This window comes from Megascapheus bottae, chromosome 21 (genome assembly GCF_031878675.1).
Source record: "Megascapheus bottae isolate mThoBot1 chromosome 21, mThoBot2.hap1, whole genome shotgun sequence".
Lineage (NCBI taxonomy): Eukaryota > Metazoa > Chordata > Mammalia > Rodentia > Geomyidae > Megascapheus > Megascapheus bottae.
Genome location: NC_143529.1, coordinates 37,854,982 through 37,875,130, shown reverse-complemented (window position 1 = coordinate 37,875,130; position 20,149 = coordinate 37,854,982). Strand labels below are relative to the sequence as shown.

Below are 20,149 nucleotides of genomic sequence, written 5' to 3'. Positions count from 1 at the left end.
CTCAAAACCTTAAATAGGGAACAATTGCTGGAAACAGGGAGACCCAAGAGACTGATTCTTCTGGATTTGAGAGTATATTTCCTTTGCCAGCAGTGGGGTTTGAACTCAGGGGTATGTCCGACACTTGAGCTACTCCTCTAATTCTACTATAGTCATTTTTTCAGATAGGGTGGCATGGTGTTGTTCTAGGCCTCCCAGCAAGGCCGGAGCCTTGAACATGCCACGGGCTGAGCCACGCATTGAAAGCTCATACTTCATGAGACTCCCTTTTCCTAAACCCCATTTTTCTGTTTTTTGTTTTTGTTTTTTGACTGAGAAAAATTTGAACAAACTAGCCCTGCCAGTCACAATCCCCAGGGAGCAGCACACTGAGGAAGTTCAAGTGTCAGGGGAGTGGAACAGCAGGGAAAGCCCAGCAGGAAGAAGGGGCGAACAGACCCGGTTTCCATTCTGGGCAGAGAGGGGTTTGGAAGCCAGGCCGCTGCAGGGGAGCCGGAGGTCCGAGCAGGAGAGGCCCTGTAATCAGACAGAATCTCTGAAGCAATCGACATACACAACCACAGTGCGGCATGCATCTTTGGGGAGGAAGGGAAGGGCGAGTTTGGGCCAGCTCTGTTAACTGACAGCACTGCAACTTGAAACAGAGGCTCGACTTTGGACTATACACACTGAGGGGGAACAAAAAAAAGATGGAGTTGTAATTGATGACAAGACCGTAGAGGTTTGTGGTCATTTGAGTTCTAATTTTTCAAATTTGGTGGGGGAAAATTTCAAGGGAGGTGTCAGCCTTTAGGGACATTGGAAGTCCTTCATCGGAACTTGCATACCTTCTACTGGGACAGCCTCTGCCTGGCGCTGGCCCAGGCATTAGAAGAGGGACTCAGGGAGGACAGGACTTGGCCAGCTGAGCCCAGCAATGGGGAAGGACCTGGCTGTGTTCACTGAAGAGTCCCTTCAGGGAAGGGTGCTGCTTCTGGACTCACCCACACAGACAGGGCGGTCCCTGGAGACGAAGGACTGCCTTTAAGGTCCCTCCAAGCTCCCTCCATGTGTACCCCTATTCCTATGCCTCCACAGCCACAGCAAAGCAGCCTCCAGGAGAGGCACATGGGGAGGGACACTCAACATGCCACACAACCCAGGAGTGGGGGAGGCCCCTGTCCCCCTCCCAGGTGGAGACACACACAGACCCGTGGCCCAGGGGGAGGGAGTGCCATGGCCAGAGCTGTGCCACCAGGCCTAGCCAGGGGCAAAAGGCCTGAAAGTTACTCAGAAGCCTGAGGCTTGCATCCTCGGTTGGCACCTCTCTATGCTTCTTGAATAAAATTAACTGAGCAGGTGTGCCATGTGGGAACAGATAAGGTGCCCGTGGCATAACCACGGCCAGGTGATACGGAGGTGGGCGGGATGAGACATCAGGTCGTGAAGGTGGCGCCAGCCACCTCCAGCAAAACCCCAGAGTGCTCCTGTCAGAATGGGGCAGTCCTAGTTTGGCTGTCCTGTTACAAGACTTTAAGTGAGGTAGACAAACTGGGCTTGGGTCGTAAGTCATATAATACCTAGGAAAGCATTCAGGCATTCTTATTTGTTTCCTTTTCCAATTTTTCTTTTTGGTCTGAGAACAGGATGCTTTTGCTTACTGGTTGGCACTCTACCACCTGGGTCATGCCTCTAACGCCTCCTTTTGGTTAATTTTAAACTAAAATCATACACAAAAATACATTCATGGTAGTTTATAGAATATTACAATTCATATTCAAACTCAGGAGGGTGAAGCAAGTCTGAAGGAAAACACACATGTTAATTACTTCCCAAAAGGTTAACAGAAAGTATGGGCTCCAAATGGAAGTGCATAAAATGGATTCTAATGAGGGAAAAGGGGGAACCAAGCTGATCCCCCACACACAATGCATGCCACGAGACCCACCAGCTTCTCCTCCCTGGAAGAGGACAGAGAGGACAGCCTGCCATCTCCACCGCTGTAGCCGTAAGTCTGGGTACCAAGGGAGACACTGGTGAGTGATGAGCTGGCTGGCACTGCCAGCCAGGGAGCACAGAAGAAGCACAGTAACCAGGCCAGAACCCTAGCACTGATTTTATAACCCAGTGCTGAGTCTCAGGGAGACCATGCGGTTATGTGCTAAGAGGTAATGACTAACTAGCTCTCCTGTAGACCATCTATAGCTTCCTAAATCCCTTGACCATCTATCTCCTTAGGTGACTAAAATTCTATTTATTGCAAACTTTTTGAGTTTTCTTCAACTCACACATTTGATGACTTCAGCTCAACTCTCACCCCTGGAGGCAGGTGGAGGTCCAGGGCCTCTCCTCTCTCTCCCTCCCTTTCTCTCCTTCACCCTCCAGCTTGAGACCCACCCTGATGAGAGGAAACTCCTGGCAATGGCTTGAAGATGCCCTTTGAATGATCAGGTTCAATGAAGAATGGGGGGAGGGAAGCACGGGTGAAGTTACATGGGGCCAGTTCAGGGGAAGTGAGAATGACAGGAAGGGGTAATCGAGTGACAGGTGGCTCTTCTCTGGGTGGTGGGCTTCCTCTGGAAGCAGACAGACATTTCCCACACCTCCAGCGAGCAACCAGCAATGGCTCTGTGCCCTTAGGTGGTCCTGCACCTCGCCTGGAGTTTCCTGAGCTCCATGAGACACAGGCCATCTGGCTCCACACTGCCCCGACTCCTTGCTCAGCCACCTGTCGATCCCACTTCCTCTGGCAGCAGTGCTAGAACCAGCTCCTTCGTGTTTGATTCCTAGAGGTTTGGCCTAAATCTCAGCACACTTCCCTGTCATTAACACAAAATCAGAGAGGGAAATGCAAGGCCACAGGCACAACACAGAGCTGGGTGCCACCTCATCCTGCCAGGGGCATGAGGGCCACGCCATGCCAGGGATGGCCTGGGCAGGAGTGGGATGTGGGGGCAGCTGGAGGGGATAAGTGGAATCAGCTATACAAATCAGACAGTCAGATTCTGAAGAGCTGCCGAGGAGAACCAAGAAACACAGGGCTACTGTCCCACCATAGCTGTGGCTACTGCGAACATGTGAGACAAAGCTCAGCATCCTACAGACCACTCACAGGGCACTGTCCACAGGGTGCTGTCTACAGCTGCTGTACATGTAGAGCAGTGATCGGGCCGCAGGCACCTGTCCCTGCAATGCCTGCTGTCTTAATGGGCATCACATGTGGGGTGACAAACACTAAAATGACTAAAACACTTAGCGGGCATACACTGAGCTCACATGCACTCCTAACCCAGCATGGAAGATCAAAGGAACCTGTTCTGCCAGTGTGGGAAAGCTGTGACCATGTTGTGTGCACACGTGTGTGTGTGTGTGTGTGTTTACACATGTGTGTGTACATACACACATATGCTCCTGTGCATGCACCAGCCATATGAAGCCCAGAAATACAATTTAAGTGTGTCTTAAAAGAATTAAATTTCATACTTTAAAAGGTATCACTAAAAGGAAACAACAGGGCAGTCAGAACAGGAAGTTTTTCGTTGTTAACCCAGGTGAGAGCTGCGCAGATCCTGAGATGTAATTAAGAAGTCTCCAGTGTACCTGGTGTCTCCCCATGAGCTTCCTGCCCTGTTCTCCTTGACCCCGTGCTTAGGACCTGGCTCTCCTCTCTATCCTCTGTGCCTCTCGCTGGCAGTTCTGCACTTCAGCCATCCTAGCTCTGCTCTCTTCTCTTCCCCTTCCGGGGGACGTGGGCTCTCATGTCTACACGAGCGTTTCATATGGGTGCTAGCAGCATGACGGCCAGGCCTGGAGAGCCGGGAGAACACGGACTCGAGTCTCCAGGAAAGTGGAACTTACCAGAACACAGACCAGCACGTGTGTTCTGAGGGCTGAGACACAACAGAGGTGACTTACAATCCTAGAGATGCTTAGCAAAACTGACCACTGAAATCTAGAATGGGAATTATGCGAAGAATGTTCAAAGACATTGAGAATATTTTGAAGGTTAGAAAAATACATAAACCCAACAAAAATTACATAAAAAGGGCAAAGATGCTAGCTTTACATTTTAGCAGCTTGTTAGCAACCTCCTTGAATGTTGTGCCATGCAAGCATACTATACCAACCCTGCCAGATCTTCTACTCTGGGCCTGTGATCCAGACCACAATCCATCACAGCCATTTGTCTGTTTCAGTGAAGAAGAGAGAAAGTCAGATCAGTATGCAAATGGAGACACTGACCAACCAGCAGAGTGAGCTGGGACAAAGCCATGCAGGGGGAGAGGGAGGGGTGAGGGGCACAGACAGATCTTGGCAGGGCCCAACTGCCTGCGCCTCCTGTCCATACTGCTTCAACTCAAGAAAAAGCAGCATGGTCAGGTGATCAACTAGTCAGCTTAATGTCACCAGTCACTCCTGGTCTTATGGCCCCTTCTTTTGACCCTGTGCAGTGAGACACTTGTTCTGGTGCTGCCACTTCCTGTACAGTTTTCTTGTGTCCAGTCCATGACATCGCTATGGATCTGCCAGCTTCCAGGAAGTCTGGGAGCCAGGCTGGTGGGGAAGTGACTGGGTCTAGTGCTAGCCTTGAGCTAAAGAGCTCAGGGACAGTGCCCAGGCCAAGTTCAGGACCCACGACCCCAATAAATAAATAAAACAAAATATGTCCTTATCAACCTTGAAGGAAACCTCTGATCTTATGGTAAGGGCTATAATGTACCAGAGACAGAGAGAGGAGGAGGAGCCTGCACACCCGGGGCAGATGGACAGAGGTGCCACTGGGTCACAGCGAGAGTTCCAAATGGAGCAGTGGCCATGTCATGTGACCCTGGGCAAGTCACCAGTCCACGGCAGCTGTGAAAGCCGATGTGCTAGAGCAAGGGCATGCCCTGGTTTGTCATATGTTTCTTCAAACTTCCCAGGAAAATGCAGGAAAGCATACTTGGATAGCTTTGGGGAACCCCCCCATCCCAACTGCCACACAATGGGATTCTGTCATAGGGCATGTCCTCCCTGGACATGTCCCCAGAGCCTGCTGACATCACATAGAAAGGGATTTCACCTTCTTTCAGAACACCAAGTATCCTATTCGGTGCATCTATATGGATGGGTGTGGGTACAGGAGGGTAACAGGGGTTAACAACTGTCACAGCATCAGAATAAAACACCCCTAGCGTATCAACTTCATATGAAGTCAGTTTGCTCTACAGAGTTCTATTCTCAGGACCCCTTACGAGTAGGGCACATGTGCTGTTCACAGGCTGGTCAGTGCTGCAGAGCACTGCTCCGTGGCAATGCCATGTGGGAGCATGGCCCCGACATGGCAATCTCTGTCCCTGGAGGAATAAGTGCTTTAACACTGAGAAACACTGCTGCAGGTTAAAGAAGATATTCTCAGATCAATGCATTCGTGTGTGCCCCCATCTGGGGCTTGAACTCAGGGACTGGGTATTGTCCCTCAGCTATTTTGCTCAAGGTTAATGCTCTACTAATTTGAGATAAGAGCCTTAGGGACTTTCCTGCCCAGGCTGGCTTCAACTGCAACCCTCAGATTTTAGCCTCCTTGAGTAGCTAAGATTACAGTTGGGAGCCACCAGCATCTAGCCAATCAATCTATGATTTTGTTTTTGTTTTATTGCCAGTCCTGGGGTTTGAACTCAGGCACTGTCCTTGAGCTTTCTCAAGGCTAATGTTCTACCCTTGAGCCACAGCACCACTTCGGGTCTTTTCTGTATGTGTGGTTCTCAGGAATTCAACTCATGGATGCTCATTTATGCTAGGCGAGCCCTCTACCACTGGGCAACACTCCTGACCCCCAATTTAAGTATTTAACAGCAGATACACAGGTCACACAAACAAAATCAGAATTTAACCACACCATGCAATCCCTAAGGCATCAGGGGCTTCAAGAACCATGCAAAGCCAGTTGTTAGCTTTTCTGATTAATAACGCTGCAAACACAAAATCCATATATGTCTCTGATCTCTGCTAATTTGTAATTAATTTATTCCCTCAACGATGGGCACTTAAAATCTACTGTGAGATTAAAAGTAAAAGACTAACCCTCTAGAAAAAGGTTCAAATACACAAGAATTGCTAGTTACAGTGTTGCAGAAATGCTCTCATCTATCCTTGGAATGGTGCGCAGATAAATCAGTAGCAGATACCATATAGGACACATCCTGAATCTTACTAGGTCCTATCTTCCTCCTGGCTAGAGCTAGCTGCAGTCTCACCAGCTCGGGTGGCTGTACAGCTGGGCATGAAGCAGGATGGTTGCCCAGAGCTTCATGTGAAGCTACGTGCTCTCTGCACTCAGGCATCAAGTTCGGTGCCCCCATTCACCGGCCCTGAGGAGGCTCCACACCTGGGGCAGATGCAGCGCTATTTATCCACTATCACTGGGAACTTAAAAACCAACAAGAATTTGCTGAATAGTTTTGAAACACAGACCTAATAGAATACAAAATACAAGATGAAGTCACACAGGACAGGCTGTGAGAGTCACTATGATTGTCACCTCAACGGGAAGCAGTGCTTTCTGCTGAGAGTTCACTTTTCTTTTTTGGCAGTACTGGGGTTTGAACTCAGGGCTTCACATTTGTTATGCAGGTGCTTGACCACTTGGCCCACATACCCAGTCCTGTTTGATTGTCGTTATTTTTCAGGTCTTGAGGTTTTCCCAGGCCGGTCGAGACACACATCTTTTACCTGAAGCTTCTTGCTTGGCTGGGATGACAGGCACATACCTGTACCCCCAAAACCCAAGCTTACACTGAAAGCCTTTATTTGTGTTTTCCCAGACAGCATTTCCTGGCCAGAGGAGTCAAAGGGTACACCCAATTTTGCATGGCCAGAGATGGTGCTTTGGGGCTAGCTAGCACTGGTAGAGTGCCAACCTTGAGCAAAAGAAGCTCAGGGACAGTACCCAGGTCCTGAGTTCAAGGCCCAGGACTAGCAAACAATGAAATAAAATGAAATGAAGGAAAATGGTACTTTTTTTTTTCAATTGGGCAAAATGACTTCAGGTGGTGCTTAACCGCGCACACACAGCATGTGGCAATGAACAGTGTCCCTCCCCTCCCCTCCCCCCCCAGGTCCCTGTTGGGACCTGAGATCCACAGGGTCAGGCAGGGTCAGGGCCCTGGGAGGAGGCCCCAGTGCACAGTCTGACTGAGTGAAGACGACTGGAGGGACAGACACACTGGGCTTTTCTGTGAAGTTAGCAGAAGCACTATCTGTTATGGACCATCACACCACACAGTTAGGGTCACACAGCAAAGTCCATCTGTCCAGCTCACCCAGGCGTGAGGACCCCCGCACTCCAGCTCAGACTGCGCCTGTCAGGATGTGAAAGAGGAGAGCAGGAAAGGCGGGGGCAGGAGAAAATGAAAACATTAACACTAAAGCCAGGCGGTCTTTACCACCTTAACATGGACACGCCTTCTATGACTTCTGGGATCTCCCAACTGTGTATAAAAGGGATGACAGTCACCATAATCTCCAGGATGTTAAGTAAGACTACAACAGTGTCGAATGGGTGAATTATGAAACTGTTTGAGCAATGCGACTTCCTCTTTACATAATGCTCTAACCAGGAGGAAAGGCTACTAGGTGTATCACCGCTAGGTTTTGAGGAAGAAAAATTAAAAACTTAGGATACCCAAACATCTCTGAGGGTGCACGGTACTAGGCACAGGAGGGTAAAGCTTTCCTGGCCAGCAGGGCTAGCCGCATGCAGGCCAGCATTGTGGAGGGTGAGAAATATAAATGTTTGTCTTCGCCATTTATAAAGTGAAGATCTCAGAATGTCAGAACACACCACACCAGCAGACATGCTCTCTGTGCAGGGCTCAACTCACTGGTCACTATGGGTGAAGAGGTGACACCCACCATGCCCCCAGGAATCAGGACTCTATGCCATCACGAGGAACTGGGACCTACACAGGCATCGTAAGGCAGCCGGGCCTGCTCTGGACTTATGCAAATTGGGAGTTTTGATTCATGTTCAGCATCCAAGTTCCCAAGTTCCTGTGGTTTTCAACACGTCTAGTTCTTTAGCTCAAGTGCACCACTGGAAGGAGCAGTAAAAAGTGAAAACCCCAGGGACTTTCCCCTGCTCTTATTTATCTGTGGGCTTCTGTAAGAAATGCCACATCCCACAGCAAACACACCAGATAGGTCAGCTAAGACACTGCAAGTGAGATGAAGGCTGCCCTAGCCAAAAATACTCAGGAAAACTGCAGATTTTTCACATTCTGGGTCAGGAAGCCTCCGAGAAAACCAAGTGCACATAAACTCTTGCACAGAACTCCTCACAGGTCTGCAGATGGAACATTGTATAGGAGACTCGTTTTCTGTTTCAGTTTCTTATTCTCCCTTCACTCCCTATAAATCTAGTTTTCCTCTCATCATTTCCACCAAAAGTTCTTCTGGCAGGGCTGGGGCATGGTTCAAGTAATAGATTAATAAGTTCGTTGATGTCTTCAGATGCTAAGTCCACTGGTGGGATTTTAGCGCTGCCTGCAGGGAGTCACTCTCCAGACCCTGAACCTGCATTTCCATCACCTGGGAGCAGGGCAGCTGTTCTGCTGGGCCTGGCTACGGATGCTGGAGGCTCTGTATTTCAGTTACAGAAATCTTCTTTCCTCCGAGGGATTTAAGTGGCATCAAAAAGACTATATGCCTAGGGGAGAGCTCCCAAAAGCAAGGTGACACTTGAAACATGGCAGCACACTGTTCAGCAGATCACTGCAGGGACAGTGAGGACAATAGAGTGGCTAACCCATGACCTCAGCATGGCATCACAACAAATAGCCCTGTAAATGCACCCTTCCTACATATATAACGTAGGAATGGCACGAGCCAACTGTCACACTGATGACAAACCCACCACCAGTCCTGTAGAGGGGCTCAGATTAGCTGCTATGAGATGCAGTTACACCAACAGTAAGAGGAATTTTCAACTGCCTGTCTCTCCACTTCCCAGTGTACATGGCTGCTTCAAGTATAATTGTGAAGATTTTTGGAATGCTTAAAGAAAAATACATATTTGCTGAGCATAGTGGCTCACGCCTGTAATCCTACCTACTCAGGAGCCTGAGATCTGAGGATCAAGGTTCAAAGCCAGCCAGGGCACTAAAGTCCATGAGACTCTTATCTCCAATTAACTGCCAGGAAACTGGAAGTGGTACCATGGCTCAAGGATAGGGCGGTAGCCTTGAGCTGAAGAGCTCAGGGACAGCGCCCAGGCCCAGAGTTCAAGCCCCACAACTGGAGAGAAAAAAAAAAAAAAGAAAAATACATATTCATGTTTACCAACCATTAGCTTGTCAGTGAAGATGGGATTGTATTATCATTGCTAAGTAGAGAGGACCCTGAAGGTAGGCAGTCCCTTTGCAGGTGGCTGCCGGAGGCTTCCACCCACAGAGTCATTGAGTGGTGACAGCCATGTGGCCTGCTCTGGGCAGCCAGTACACAGTGGGCACCTGGACCAGCTGACAATGCTGTGCGCCCTTACAATCCTGCCCGGCATACCAGCAATGCTGGGCCACTGGGAACCAGCCTTCTGTAGCTTTGTGAAGTGGGAAAACAATGCTTTCTACTCTTACATGTCAATACATTTCTCCCGGCTGAGACTCTAGTGTCTCATCAACCAGACTCTGCTGTGAGATGCAGGGTAGAGGGTGTGTGATGGGGATGTAGGGGCTTCTTCCACCCACCCTGGCCATGCAACCCATCACTCAGGGTACTGACCCTCAGACTGCCACGACTACCCACTGACATGCGCTCGTCTTCATCGGAAGCCTGGTGAAAGAAAGAGTGAGAACATGAAGATACTGTGCAGAAACTAGAGCCCAAGTCTCAAAGGGACGTGGTGACCAGACTCCACAGTGGAGAGGTGGCCCAGACCCTCCCAAGAACAAACGGAACATAAGCCCAGGTCCATGGCACTGTGGATTTTGTGCCCTTTTTTCCAAGGACTGCGTATGGAAACAGGCCTAACTTACAGATTGCTTACATATAAATCTCAGTATAGATTGCTATGCAAATTAGTCATGGGTATTCAGTAGCATAAAAAGCACTAGAAACACCAGGAATACGTAAATACTCAAACATTCCCCAGACACATGCTGCTCACTGAACTTAGGTCAAAATACTGACGGCAGAGCTCAGTCTTTGTTTAGACAGTCACACTGGCATTAGTGAGGGTCGTTCACGTTTCAGCCACTGAATGCCCAGGTGAGGGAGGGACGCAGTACTGACCGAGGTGTTCCTTCTCGACCTACGCGAATAGCGCTCACTGTCTTCCTACCGAAGCAACAGGGAGACAATAGAGAGAGTTAGAGACAGGCAGAGGAGGGTGCTTCAAAATGCCTTACAACAGTCCCACAGAAACAGAGAAGTGCCCTCCCATCTAAATGTCAACTAAATATTTTCTTTGCTTCTGTGTAAAGGTTTCAGTGTTGTAACCCCAGGCAAAACGCCTTCTCAGTTCTTGAACACACAAGTAATTGGACTATTTCAAGGCTTTAATAATCAGCAAGAAAGCACTTAGGCAGAAGCTAGGTCTAATTCTTTTGAAACCTCTGAAATCTGGTCCGTTTAAGTTGACCTGTTTTCCCTAACATTCAAAAGCCAACTCTCCATTCTGGAGAATCAGAAGAGAAATCGTTCCCACAAAAATCTCCAGAAAGGATGCTATCCTACCCTGCTTCAATGTGTGGAGTCTAAGGCTCACACAGTTTCCACTTTTGGACATATCTAGAGTTGGGTCATGATTTACAGAAAAGCTGCTCCCGATTCTAACTAGTAGCTTTCTTTCTCTTTCTCAGTGGCATATACAAGACTTTTAATTATTGTAAGACTTAAAATAAATTACCTATGCCAGCATGAAATAGGCTAAATCGAAGCGTGTGTGTGCGTTTGGTACTGGGGCTTGAACTCAGGGCTATATGTTCATATTTGACTTTTTCGCTTAGAGATGGCATAGCTTCTCTTCTGGCTTTTTTTTGAGGTGGTTAACGAGATAAAAGTCTCACAGACTTTTCTGCCAAGCTGGCTTTGAACCATCTCGACTCCTGAGGAGCTAGGGCTAGCTGTGAGCCACCAGGGCCTGGCTGCTAACTCAAGGTTTTCTGGAAAGTTCTCACTTGAGGGACACATGCCTAGCTTGAGTCTCCAGTGGAGAAACTGACTCAGGAAGCTGAGCCTCACATCTGCCCTCCTGTAGATTCAGCCAGCAGCCCTGCAGAAGCCATGGCACACGAGCTGGCCTGGACATTTCTATGCAGGCTACATAGTTAGACCAGACACAAAGATGACCCAAAGAAAAACATTATCAAATTATGATGCACTAGGAAATCTACCCACATAATGAACTGCATGCACATTAAAAACCATTTGTATCTTAAAATTGCATCAAAAGCCTACCATCCACTGTTCGATGTCACCCCATTTCGTATCCAGCCCGTAGTATTTCTACAGTCAGAAGGGAAAGAAAGTTCATCAGGAAGCACCATGGTAAAGCCAGGAACTGCTGGGACATGCATCTCCCACCTGCTGCCCAGCCCCACTGGGGGAAGGGGTGCTGTGTCTCATGCCAGGCAAAGCAGCTGCAGCTCAGTGGGGTCTGCACGGGAAGGGCAGGGCATGTTAGGAGGCCTAGCCAGTCCCTGCAGGCCACTGGTCCCCCAGACAAAGCACTCCTGGGCCAGGGAGGCCTCTATAGAGACCTGGAGCATCGCAAACTTCTCAGGAAAGCTCCCGGGCCTTCAAAGCAAGCGTGTGAAGAGAAAGAACCCTGTTCAGAAGAAGCTCAGCACAGGGCTGGTCTGTGCTGCTGTTCCAGAAGAGAGGAAACCCAGAGACCAGAGAGAGAAGCTCTGGGCTGACCTGGACTTCTAGATCACAGGTTCCTGGAATCTATGCTGAACACAGGCCTGAGAACTCACACCCATCAGCAGTCCTTAGAGCCTGCTGTGGACGCAAAGTGCCTGGAGCCTGCGGAGGTCTGTGAGCAGGAGAGAATGGCATGCATCTGCAAGTTAGGTGTGGAGTTTATACTAGCTAACAGCTCTGAGTTTACCTGGCCAGTAAACCTCTCATGATGCCTGTTAACCTTCAAAGAACATCACATAGTATAATAACCCCAGCATCAAATGGGAATCTGAGCTATGGATTAAACAACAGGACTCTGCTGGTCTGCTTACTTTCCTCTCAGTTTCCAGTAAGAATATCAAGGAACAACAAACCAAACTCCATCTCAAAAAACATAGCTGTGATTCCTCACACACTATACTCTTACCAAAAAAAAAAAAAGCTGGCCGAGATGTGAGGATTGCGGTTCAAAGCCAGCCCAGGCACTAAAGCCTGAGAGACTCTGATCTCCAATTAACCACTAGAGAACTGGAAGTGGTGCTGCGGCTCAGGGGTAGGGTGGTAGTCTTGATCTGAAGAGCTCAGGGATAGCGCCCAGGCCCAGAGCTTAAGCCCCATAATCCCCAAAAAAAAAAAAAAAATGGAAGAGGAGAAATCAGGAAAACTTAGCAATGCTTTAAAAACTAAACAATATGCAACTAGAATAAATAAAAGCCACCTGAGCCACCTCTTTTTCACAAAGCTATTTTCTTAGAATAGATCTGGGAAAGGCAACCACAGCAGGGACTTGTTAAACCATCGTTTAACTTCAATCTCTTTGATTGCCACAGACTTCAGTCATTTTGCACTCAGTGGGGCTGACTTGACAGGGGTAAGAAGGAAGTCTTTATGCCTGCTTCATCTTTATCTCCTCTCATTTTTTTAATCATAAGGAAATAGGGAAAATAGTTCTTTTTAAAGAAGAGATCTGTGTGTATTCACAACTTAAATTCCAAAAGAAATCTGTGTTACCAGTCTTTCTGGTTTCGCCTTTTTTCTTTGCCTCAATCACTGTCACCTATTGGCTGATGTCTGTGTGTGATAACAGTGAGAACAGTTCTCCCACTCTTTCCCTGGAATCCTGGGCAGCCACTGGCCCAGTGCTGTAACCCCAGTCACATTCCCAGGCCCGTCGTGGGGGAGAGCAGCGTGGCAACAGCAGTGCCCAGTGCCCGCCCTGCACCCAGCGTCAGTACAGCCCCAGCTGAGCCAACCACACCAGCCCAGCCCTCCAGAGCAAACACAGATTAGGGCCAAGCAGAGTGAGTCATGCAGAGGGAGTGAGGGTCAGACTGCCTTGGAAGGAACCGGACTTCCAGAAACAGCTTTGTTTCCAGAGAAACCATGTATGTGCAGTAGTTGAGAGAGGTGCTGGAAAGCCTTTCCTACACACACACACACACACACACACACACACACACACACACACACACACACTCGCATGCACGTGCTTCTCCCAGCTGTGGACTTCTGGAGGTCCCCTCTAGCTGTGCATCCTACGAAAGTCCACATTCTCACTGTGCCCAGGTGCATCAACAAGAAACCCTGCAGTGATCCAGGGCAGGAAGGGAAGGATGCAAGTGGAGATGGCCGGCGTGGGTCCCTGTCGTGGGCCAGGGACAGCAATGTCTTGCTGCACTGCACCAGTGACCTGCAGGCCACCCTGCCCTACCCTGAACCTGCCATTGTCCCAGAGCTCGGAGGAGGGTTTGCTGCTCTGGCTCAGGACACATTCCCCTATTGGGAAGCACACGGGATTCATCTTCATCTACTGGAAGCATACTTTTTTTCAAGTTCCATAAATCCTCAGGGTGTCAGCAGCTCCCCTAGACTGCTCGAGATTTTCTGTGTCTGGCCTTCTCGCTTTAAACCTCGGCTGCCTCCACAGACAGGCAGGAACAGAGATGTACACCAGTCTGGAAGACTCAAGCATGGGAGTGGGAGCAGGTTTGTTTCAAGCTAGTGAACTGGCTTTGAACTGTAATCCTCAAATCTCAGTCTCCTGAATAGCTAGGATTACAGGTGTGAGTCACTGCACCTGGCTGATATTTTTGAGGGCTTTCTAATGAAGCTATCTAGAAAGACTTCTTCAAATCTATGATTTGAAAAGGTTCTTCTAATTCTGAAATGTGACTTTTGTGCTGGAATTGTTATTGTTTCTTTTTTCTTTTCTTTTTTTTTTTTTTGGTGCTGTCCTGGGGCTTTAACTAAGGAGCTGGGTGCTATCCCTGAGCTTTTGTACTCAAGACTGGAACTCTACCATTTGACCCACAGTTCTCCTTTTGGCTTTTTGATGGTTAATTGTAGAGTCTCACAGACTTTTCTGCTCAGGCTGGTTTTGATCTGTGATCCTCAGATCTCAGCCTCCTGAGTAGCTAGGATTACAGGAGTGAGCCATTAGTGGCTGGCTTAGAATTTGTGTTCTCAATTTAATTCCTCAAGGCAGGTGGGAGAAGTGCTAGGTGCAGAGAAATGTGACTTGCTTCCTGACAGGCTCACAGACAAGGTGGCCAGCAGCCATCTTCAGTGCAAGGCATGGCTCTGCAGAGGTGACCAGATCTTGGCAAGGAAAAAACACCAGTCCATGCAGATTAGAAACGGAAGAATAAATAAGAGCCTACCTTTTGAACTTGATAAATCTACAGAGAAGGACAGAAAAACAGGAGAAAAACAGAAAATCCAATTAAAGCCACAGGAACATCTATAAATAATCAGAAATGTGAGGAGAGGCCACACTGGGTGAAAAAAATCTGCAAAGGTGGTAAACCATGAACAAGAATGTCTGCAGTCCGATGAAGAAAGCCGTGTTATCACCCACTTACATCCTGATTTAGAAACACTAGTAAAATACGTCTCTGCCAGAATCAGGCTGGGTTATTATAGTAATTTCTCATGCAGAAGTAACCATAACGTACTGGCACTACTAGGAAACAGTTTAAGATTTTCTTTGCAAAATAGCAGCAGCTCAAGCATTAAGCGTAGCGACTTAATCACAAAGTTGACTGGTCAATTCACAGACACAGAAGAATGAGGCTTCGGTGTTCAGATCCACACAGTACCTACAGAAGCCAGGGGAATTCCAGCAAAGTACAGGGGTCTTTAGGAAGCAACTGACCTATTTCAAAGGAGGTTATTACTATTCAGTGACATTACTGCTTTGTTGTAGAGACTTCTTCTAACTGTGCAGTGACACTAGATAAAATGAGTTACCTGTTTATTAGTATCCATCCAACAGAGCATATGCCGTGTCAGGCCTTATTCAGGCTCGTCACAATGTAGGGCGGGAAGCACCGGGCTCCAGTCTCACATGAGAGCACAGGTACACAACATGCAATATTGCAACTATAAATAAATATGGCTCCTCCAGCAAAAAGGTTTATCGTTTCAGCAGCAGTGAGTAATATGCCCCAACTCCCATGTTTTTCTGTATCTGAAAGTCAGGGCCCACTGGTATTTCCTAAAGGATGTCTGCACATTATTTTCTCCTAACGAGCCCATTAGAAGGAGTTCATGTCCTTTCGGACAGCCAGCCAGCCCCAGCTCAGGCAGGCTGCAGCCTCCTGCCCGTGCCTGCAGCTTTTCAGCTGAATCAGAGCATAGGGTGGCTGGGACTGCCGGGGTCTGGATAAAGGTCATGGTCCTGAGGCCTGATAGCGAGCCAATATGGCAACACAGATCCCCACGCCGTTTCTCATGCCGGGCTTGCTGGGGGACCCTACCTCTAGCCCTCAGTACCTACCCTCCTCAGCTCCTTGCTAGACTCAGAGCTCTGGGCCCATCAGACCCCCTCTAGGACCACCGAGGCTGCTTAGAAGCTTCATGGGCGTGAAGACAGGATGGAGTTCCCAATCCTTCCATCCAAGTACGAATGCCATGAGCTCAACACTGGTCCCTCCAAAGCATATTCATTTCCCCTTCATCAACAACTTCAAATGCCAGTGTGCAGGCTATCAGATGGCCCAGCTCAGCCATGGTCACTGGGGCTAATCATAGCAGGTCTGTGGGTCACGCCACCAGCAGTTCATTCTTCTCTCTAGTGTGTCCACCCCCGCCCATTCTCACATCTGTATGTGGTAAGCAGGGGCAGGCTGCCATGTTGAACTAAAACCCTTTTGTACAACTAACGATAATAAAAATTATATAAATAACAAATTAAAAACAGGTTCTTGGAGAAGCACTACAGCAGTAAGCAGCCTGAGCACTCTGAGCAGAGAGCCTGGTGTAGCGCTGGCATCTGGGCCATGTGGCACTGTCTCAGGAACCAGGTGGAATGGCCTAAAACACAACAGGGTCCTTTTCTTTTTCTCTTCCACTTCCTAGTCCAAATATTTCTGTGTGTGGTGCTTCCTGCAAATGCTTCCTGAAGGGACTTTGATCCTGAGCCCAGCTCAGGGTCCAGCCTGCAGCTTGAAGACAGGTGTTTGCTGGGTCTCAAGCCCGATAGCTCCGCCCCTCATCTTGGTGAGGAGGGGAAGGGGAGGTGCTCCAGGTAAACTGCAGGCCCTGGAAGCTGTGGTGCAATGGTGGAATCCAAATAATGAACATTAGAACCTAGCAGCACCTTTCTTTTTTCTATTTAAAAGTAATAAATATGACTTGAGAAGAGACTGGAACTAGGATAAATGGTAACTCTGCTTCTCTGAGTCAATAAAAGAGAAATAACCCAGAGAATACTAAATCATAGGGGCACAATAACATCAAAGCTCAAGCTTACAATGGTATTTACAACCCTGAGGGAAGACAGGTGACCACCTTCCAACACAGGGACAGGTTTATGCAGGTGTAAATGGAGCCCTGCCCGCCACCCGTCCATGCAGGTCACTCATCACCACAGCAGGCAGGCTGGGTCTGGCCTGGCCTGCTCTAAGGTGACATGTCCCTGGACACCCTAGCACTGGGGTGATTGCCTTGCGAGTCACTTTCCCTCCCCAATAGGACCAGGAATGACTCTGACCCCTTGAGCTGGGGTCCCGGCTGGCTTGACAAACCTTCTCAGGCCACCTGATGAGTGCTTTTTCCCAAAGCAAGCCCAGCCACACCCCTCCTCAGCTTGCACATCGCCCAGTACAGTGAGGAGTGATCCAGGCCAGTGGCCAGCCAACCCTACAGGGAATGTGACTGTGACCAGCTTGGCCCTTGTGTGGGAGTCACTGGAAGACAAACTCCAAGTCAGATTTTCATCTGAAAACTGGGTTTTCCATGTTAGGCTATGTGGGCCTAAGCAGATGGAAGTCATCTCTAGAGATGGCAACTAGTCCCCTGGGCCAAAGGCGCTACGGTCACATCATCTTCACAGGAAGAGCTTCTGCATGGGGCCCTGGCCACTCATCTAGAAGGTCACGGAAAGACTGCCGTCCTAATGCGAGCTAAAAAGCCCTCACCATCCAAACGGCTGCAGCTCAATGTCAGCAGCAGAAGAGGTATGCAAGCATAGCGCTGCCCTTTCCCGAGACGGGCCCCTCCTGGGTGGCCTCCCCGCCCCCTCGCTCTTCCACAGTCAAAGCCGCACGTAAGGCATGTTTAAATGAACACATTGGTCAGTTAAGCAAAAACTACCCGGCTGCTCTTCCTGGCTTTAACTCAGACCATCTAGTTCAACCATCAGACCTTGAAGCTCGACCCAGAGGTCGGCTGCGATTTGCCTTCCTCTCCTCAGACCCTCAGACTGACGCTGGCCCAGCTGGGGCAGGCATGCATGGCATCTGTGCTATGTGCACCCCGGGACTAACCCTGAACAGCAGCCACCCTCCCAAACACATTCCAACTTCGGGAGGCCAGGGAGGGGACAGGTGCGCCACCAGACAGGAGCTTCTGCAATTGCCTGCCAGGCCTAACATGAGCCCACCCTGGACGGACAACCCAGACCCCGAGGCTCACCTCCTTCTGCTGCCGCTCCAGCTCCCTCATTCGGATCTCTCGAGCCTCAGCCCGGGCTGCACGCTTTGCCGCAAGCCTGGCCTCTGCCTGAAACAGACCCGGAAATCTCATTAGAAGACAGATCAGCTGCAGCCCCGAGTACATGGTTAATGATGCTGTGGAGAGAAATCTTGTTTAGAGATGAACAACATACAGCCATGAGTCACAGGCTGACACAAAGTAAAAAACGCTGCCCAGAGAGCACCAGTCTTCTGCCCGCTCCAACTTTCTAGGTGGCCCTTTACCAAAGGCTGAAACATGACATGGAAGACCCCAGAAGTAACTCCTTTTTTAACTTTGTATGTGTTTGTGCATGTGCACACGAGCAATTGTGTGTCTGCTGGTCTTGGGGCTTGAATTCAGGGTCTGGCTGGTAACCCTACACTCTTCTGCTCAAGGCTAGCAGTGGAACCACAGCTCCCCTGCAGCCTGATGGTTAACTGAGGAGAAGAATCTCACAGACTTTCCTGCCTCGGCTGGCATCTAGCCGTGATCCTCAGAGCTCAGCCTCCTGAGAAGCTAGGATTACAAGCCTGAGATACTGGCACCTAGCTCCGTTTTCAAGTTTTCAATTGTGCAGTGCTTTGAGCAGTGAGATGAAAACTTGCACTGTCTTGTTCCACTTAGTTTGTGGCAGGAGCCATCTTTTCCTACAGTGCATCCACGCCCTATAGGCTGCATGCCCGGCAGTCGCTGGGTGTCACTACATCCCAGCTGTCGTCTCAGGGTGCCTCTGCTCAGGTAACCTTTACCAACAGCCCTGAAGCCCAAGAATAGTGATGCTTGTCAATTTGGCATGCCAGAGAAAAGCCATAAAGTGCTCCCTCGAGATGAAAAGCTAGATGTGATCATTTTTATAAAAGAAAAAAGCTGTACGTTGAGGTTGCTAAGGCATGCTGCATGCATCTATCTGTCATTCATGTCTTACTCTGGCTCCAGTTCAAGTTCTGCCACAGGCTTGAATGTGCAGGAAATGCCCTACCAACCCAGGATGGGGTTCCTGCAGCCCCAGCATCCGCGGGGGCCTCGGAGGGCTTCCCCAGGTAAGGAGTGGCCAGGTGGCATCACCATTTGTGCTGAACGCTCTGCTCTTACTAGGTGCCAGTTGGACATTCTATGCACAACACTGGATCATGCCAGCTGTTCCAGCTGGGGTCCTGGCTGCCTGCTCTGGCCACATGTCCCCAGAAAGTGTGTCCTGGAGAGGCTGCCAGACCCCAGGCCTCTGACCTCACTCCCTGCTAGCCGCCCTCAGGAAACAAGGTGCGGCAAGGACCCTGGGCCTCGCAGTTCACGAGTCCACTACTACCCAGCAGCCCGCAGAGCTGGAGCATTCCACCTGAGAGCACTCGACATGCCTGGCAGGGTGAATCAACCATGCTGGCACAGCTGACATTCACATCCACAATGGCTCACGGTTCACAAGTCCCAGGCTCAGTCCTGCCTCCTGCCACCTAACAGCCAGGGGGCTTGGCGGTACCTAATTCAGGCTCCCCTTCCTCCTTTGGCAGGAATTTTGGGGATACCCCTGTAATTCTTAGATTCGCATACTCATTGATCCCTAGACTGTCCTACCATGGAGCTTCTGGACAGTTGGCAGCTGGTAAGTGGGGACAGCCAGTACCAAGGCTTGGCATGCTGTGTGGGGCTCATCCAGGAGGGCCTCTCCCCCATGCAATATAAACCAGCCTCCGTCCTCCTCCCCTTCCCCCTCCTTTCAAGTTTCGAGCCCAAATGGCATGGAACTTTCCATGTAGCCAAGGCTGGTCTGAAATCCTTGTTCTTCCTGCCTCAGTTGTTTGTGTGCCACCATACCAGGCCTGAACCACTGGGCCTACATTCCACGTTGAATGTCGCTCTGTGTAGAGGTTGACTTGTGTCCTCATAAGATTCCCCTAGCCTTTGCTGTCCAAGCGAAGGAATGCTAAAAGTTATACCTATGACCCAGGGGTGGAACTCACTCAGCTCAGGCACTGCAGTGCTGGGTCAAAGGCTCCAGACCAGTCACACTTTGTATGTAAAGAGCCTTTCAGAAACTAAAAAGAGGTCCCAAAGCTGGGGAAGGGGTGAGAGGGCATATGAGACTGACATCCGCTCACACGCGCATGCTACGGCTCTACCACAGCAAAGCAACTGTGTTCACATGGGCTCAGTTGCCTCCTGGGCCCTGGATGGGAGCTTGGGGCACACTGGCTCCTTTCTAAGCTTGCAAAGACTAGGCAAGGATTTTGACAGCAGCTTAGCCCATGAGCTTGGTTGTAAAACAGTAAGGAGGAGGGGACAGCAAGGAGAGGAAAGGAGTAGAATGTAAGGAAGAAAGGAGGAAGGGAAGGGC

The 20,149-nt window shown here is 49.5% G+C and overlaps 1 protein-coding gene across 19 annotated transcripts in view; it reads right to left on the bottom strand.

The window, feature by feature from the left end:
• Nucleotides 1–20,149, bottom strand: part of Lrrfip1 (LRR binding FLII interacting protein 1) — a 108,630-nt gene that overhangs the window by 35,016 nt on the left and 53,465 nt on the right. For 6 of the 19 annotated variants that reach the window (XM_090355138.1, XM_090355130.1, XM_090355131.1 and 3 more), the window contains exon 2: nucleotides 17,776–17,862. In XM_090355138.1, the coding sequence (XP_090211264.1) occupies nucleotides 17,776–17,862 (87 nt within the window). Of the gene's footprint in view, nucleotides 1–438; nucleotides 517–1,927; nucleotides 1,994–4,106; nucleotides 4,167–7,280; nucleotides 7,320–9,735; nucleotides 9,787–10,245; nucleotides 10,291–11,412; nucleotides 11,461–14,519; nucleotides 14,538–17,775; nucleotides 17,863–20,149 lie in introns of all 19 variants that reach the window. The other 13 variants (XM_090355127.1, XM_090355129.1, XM_090355132.1 and 10 more) reach the window with 7 other exon arrangements.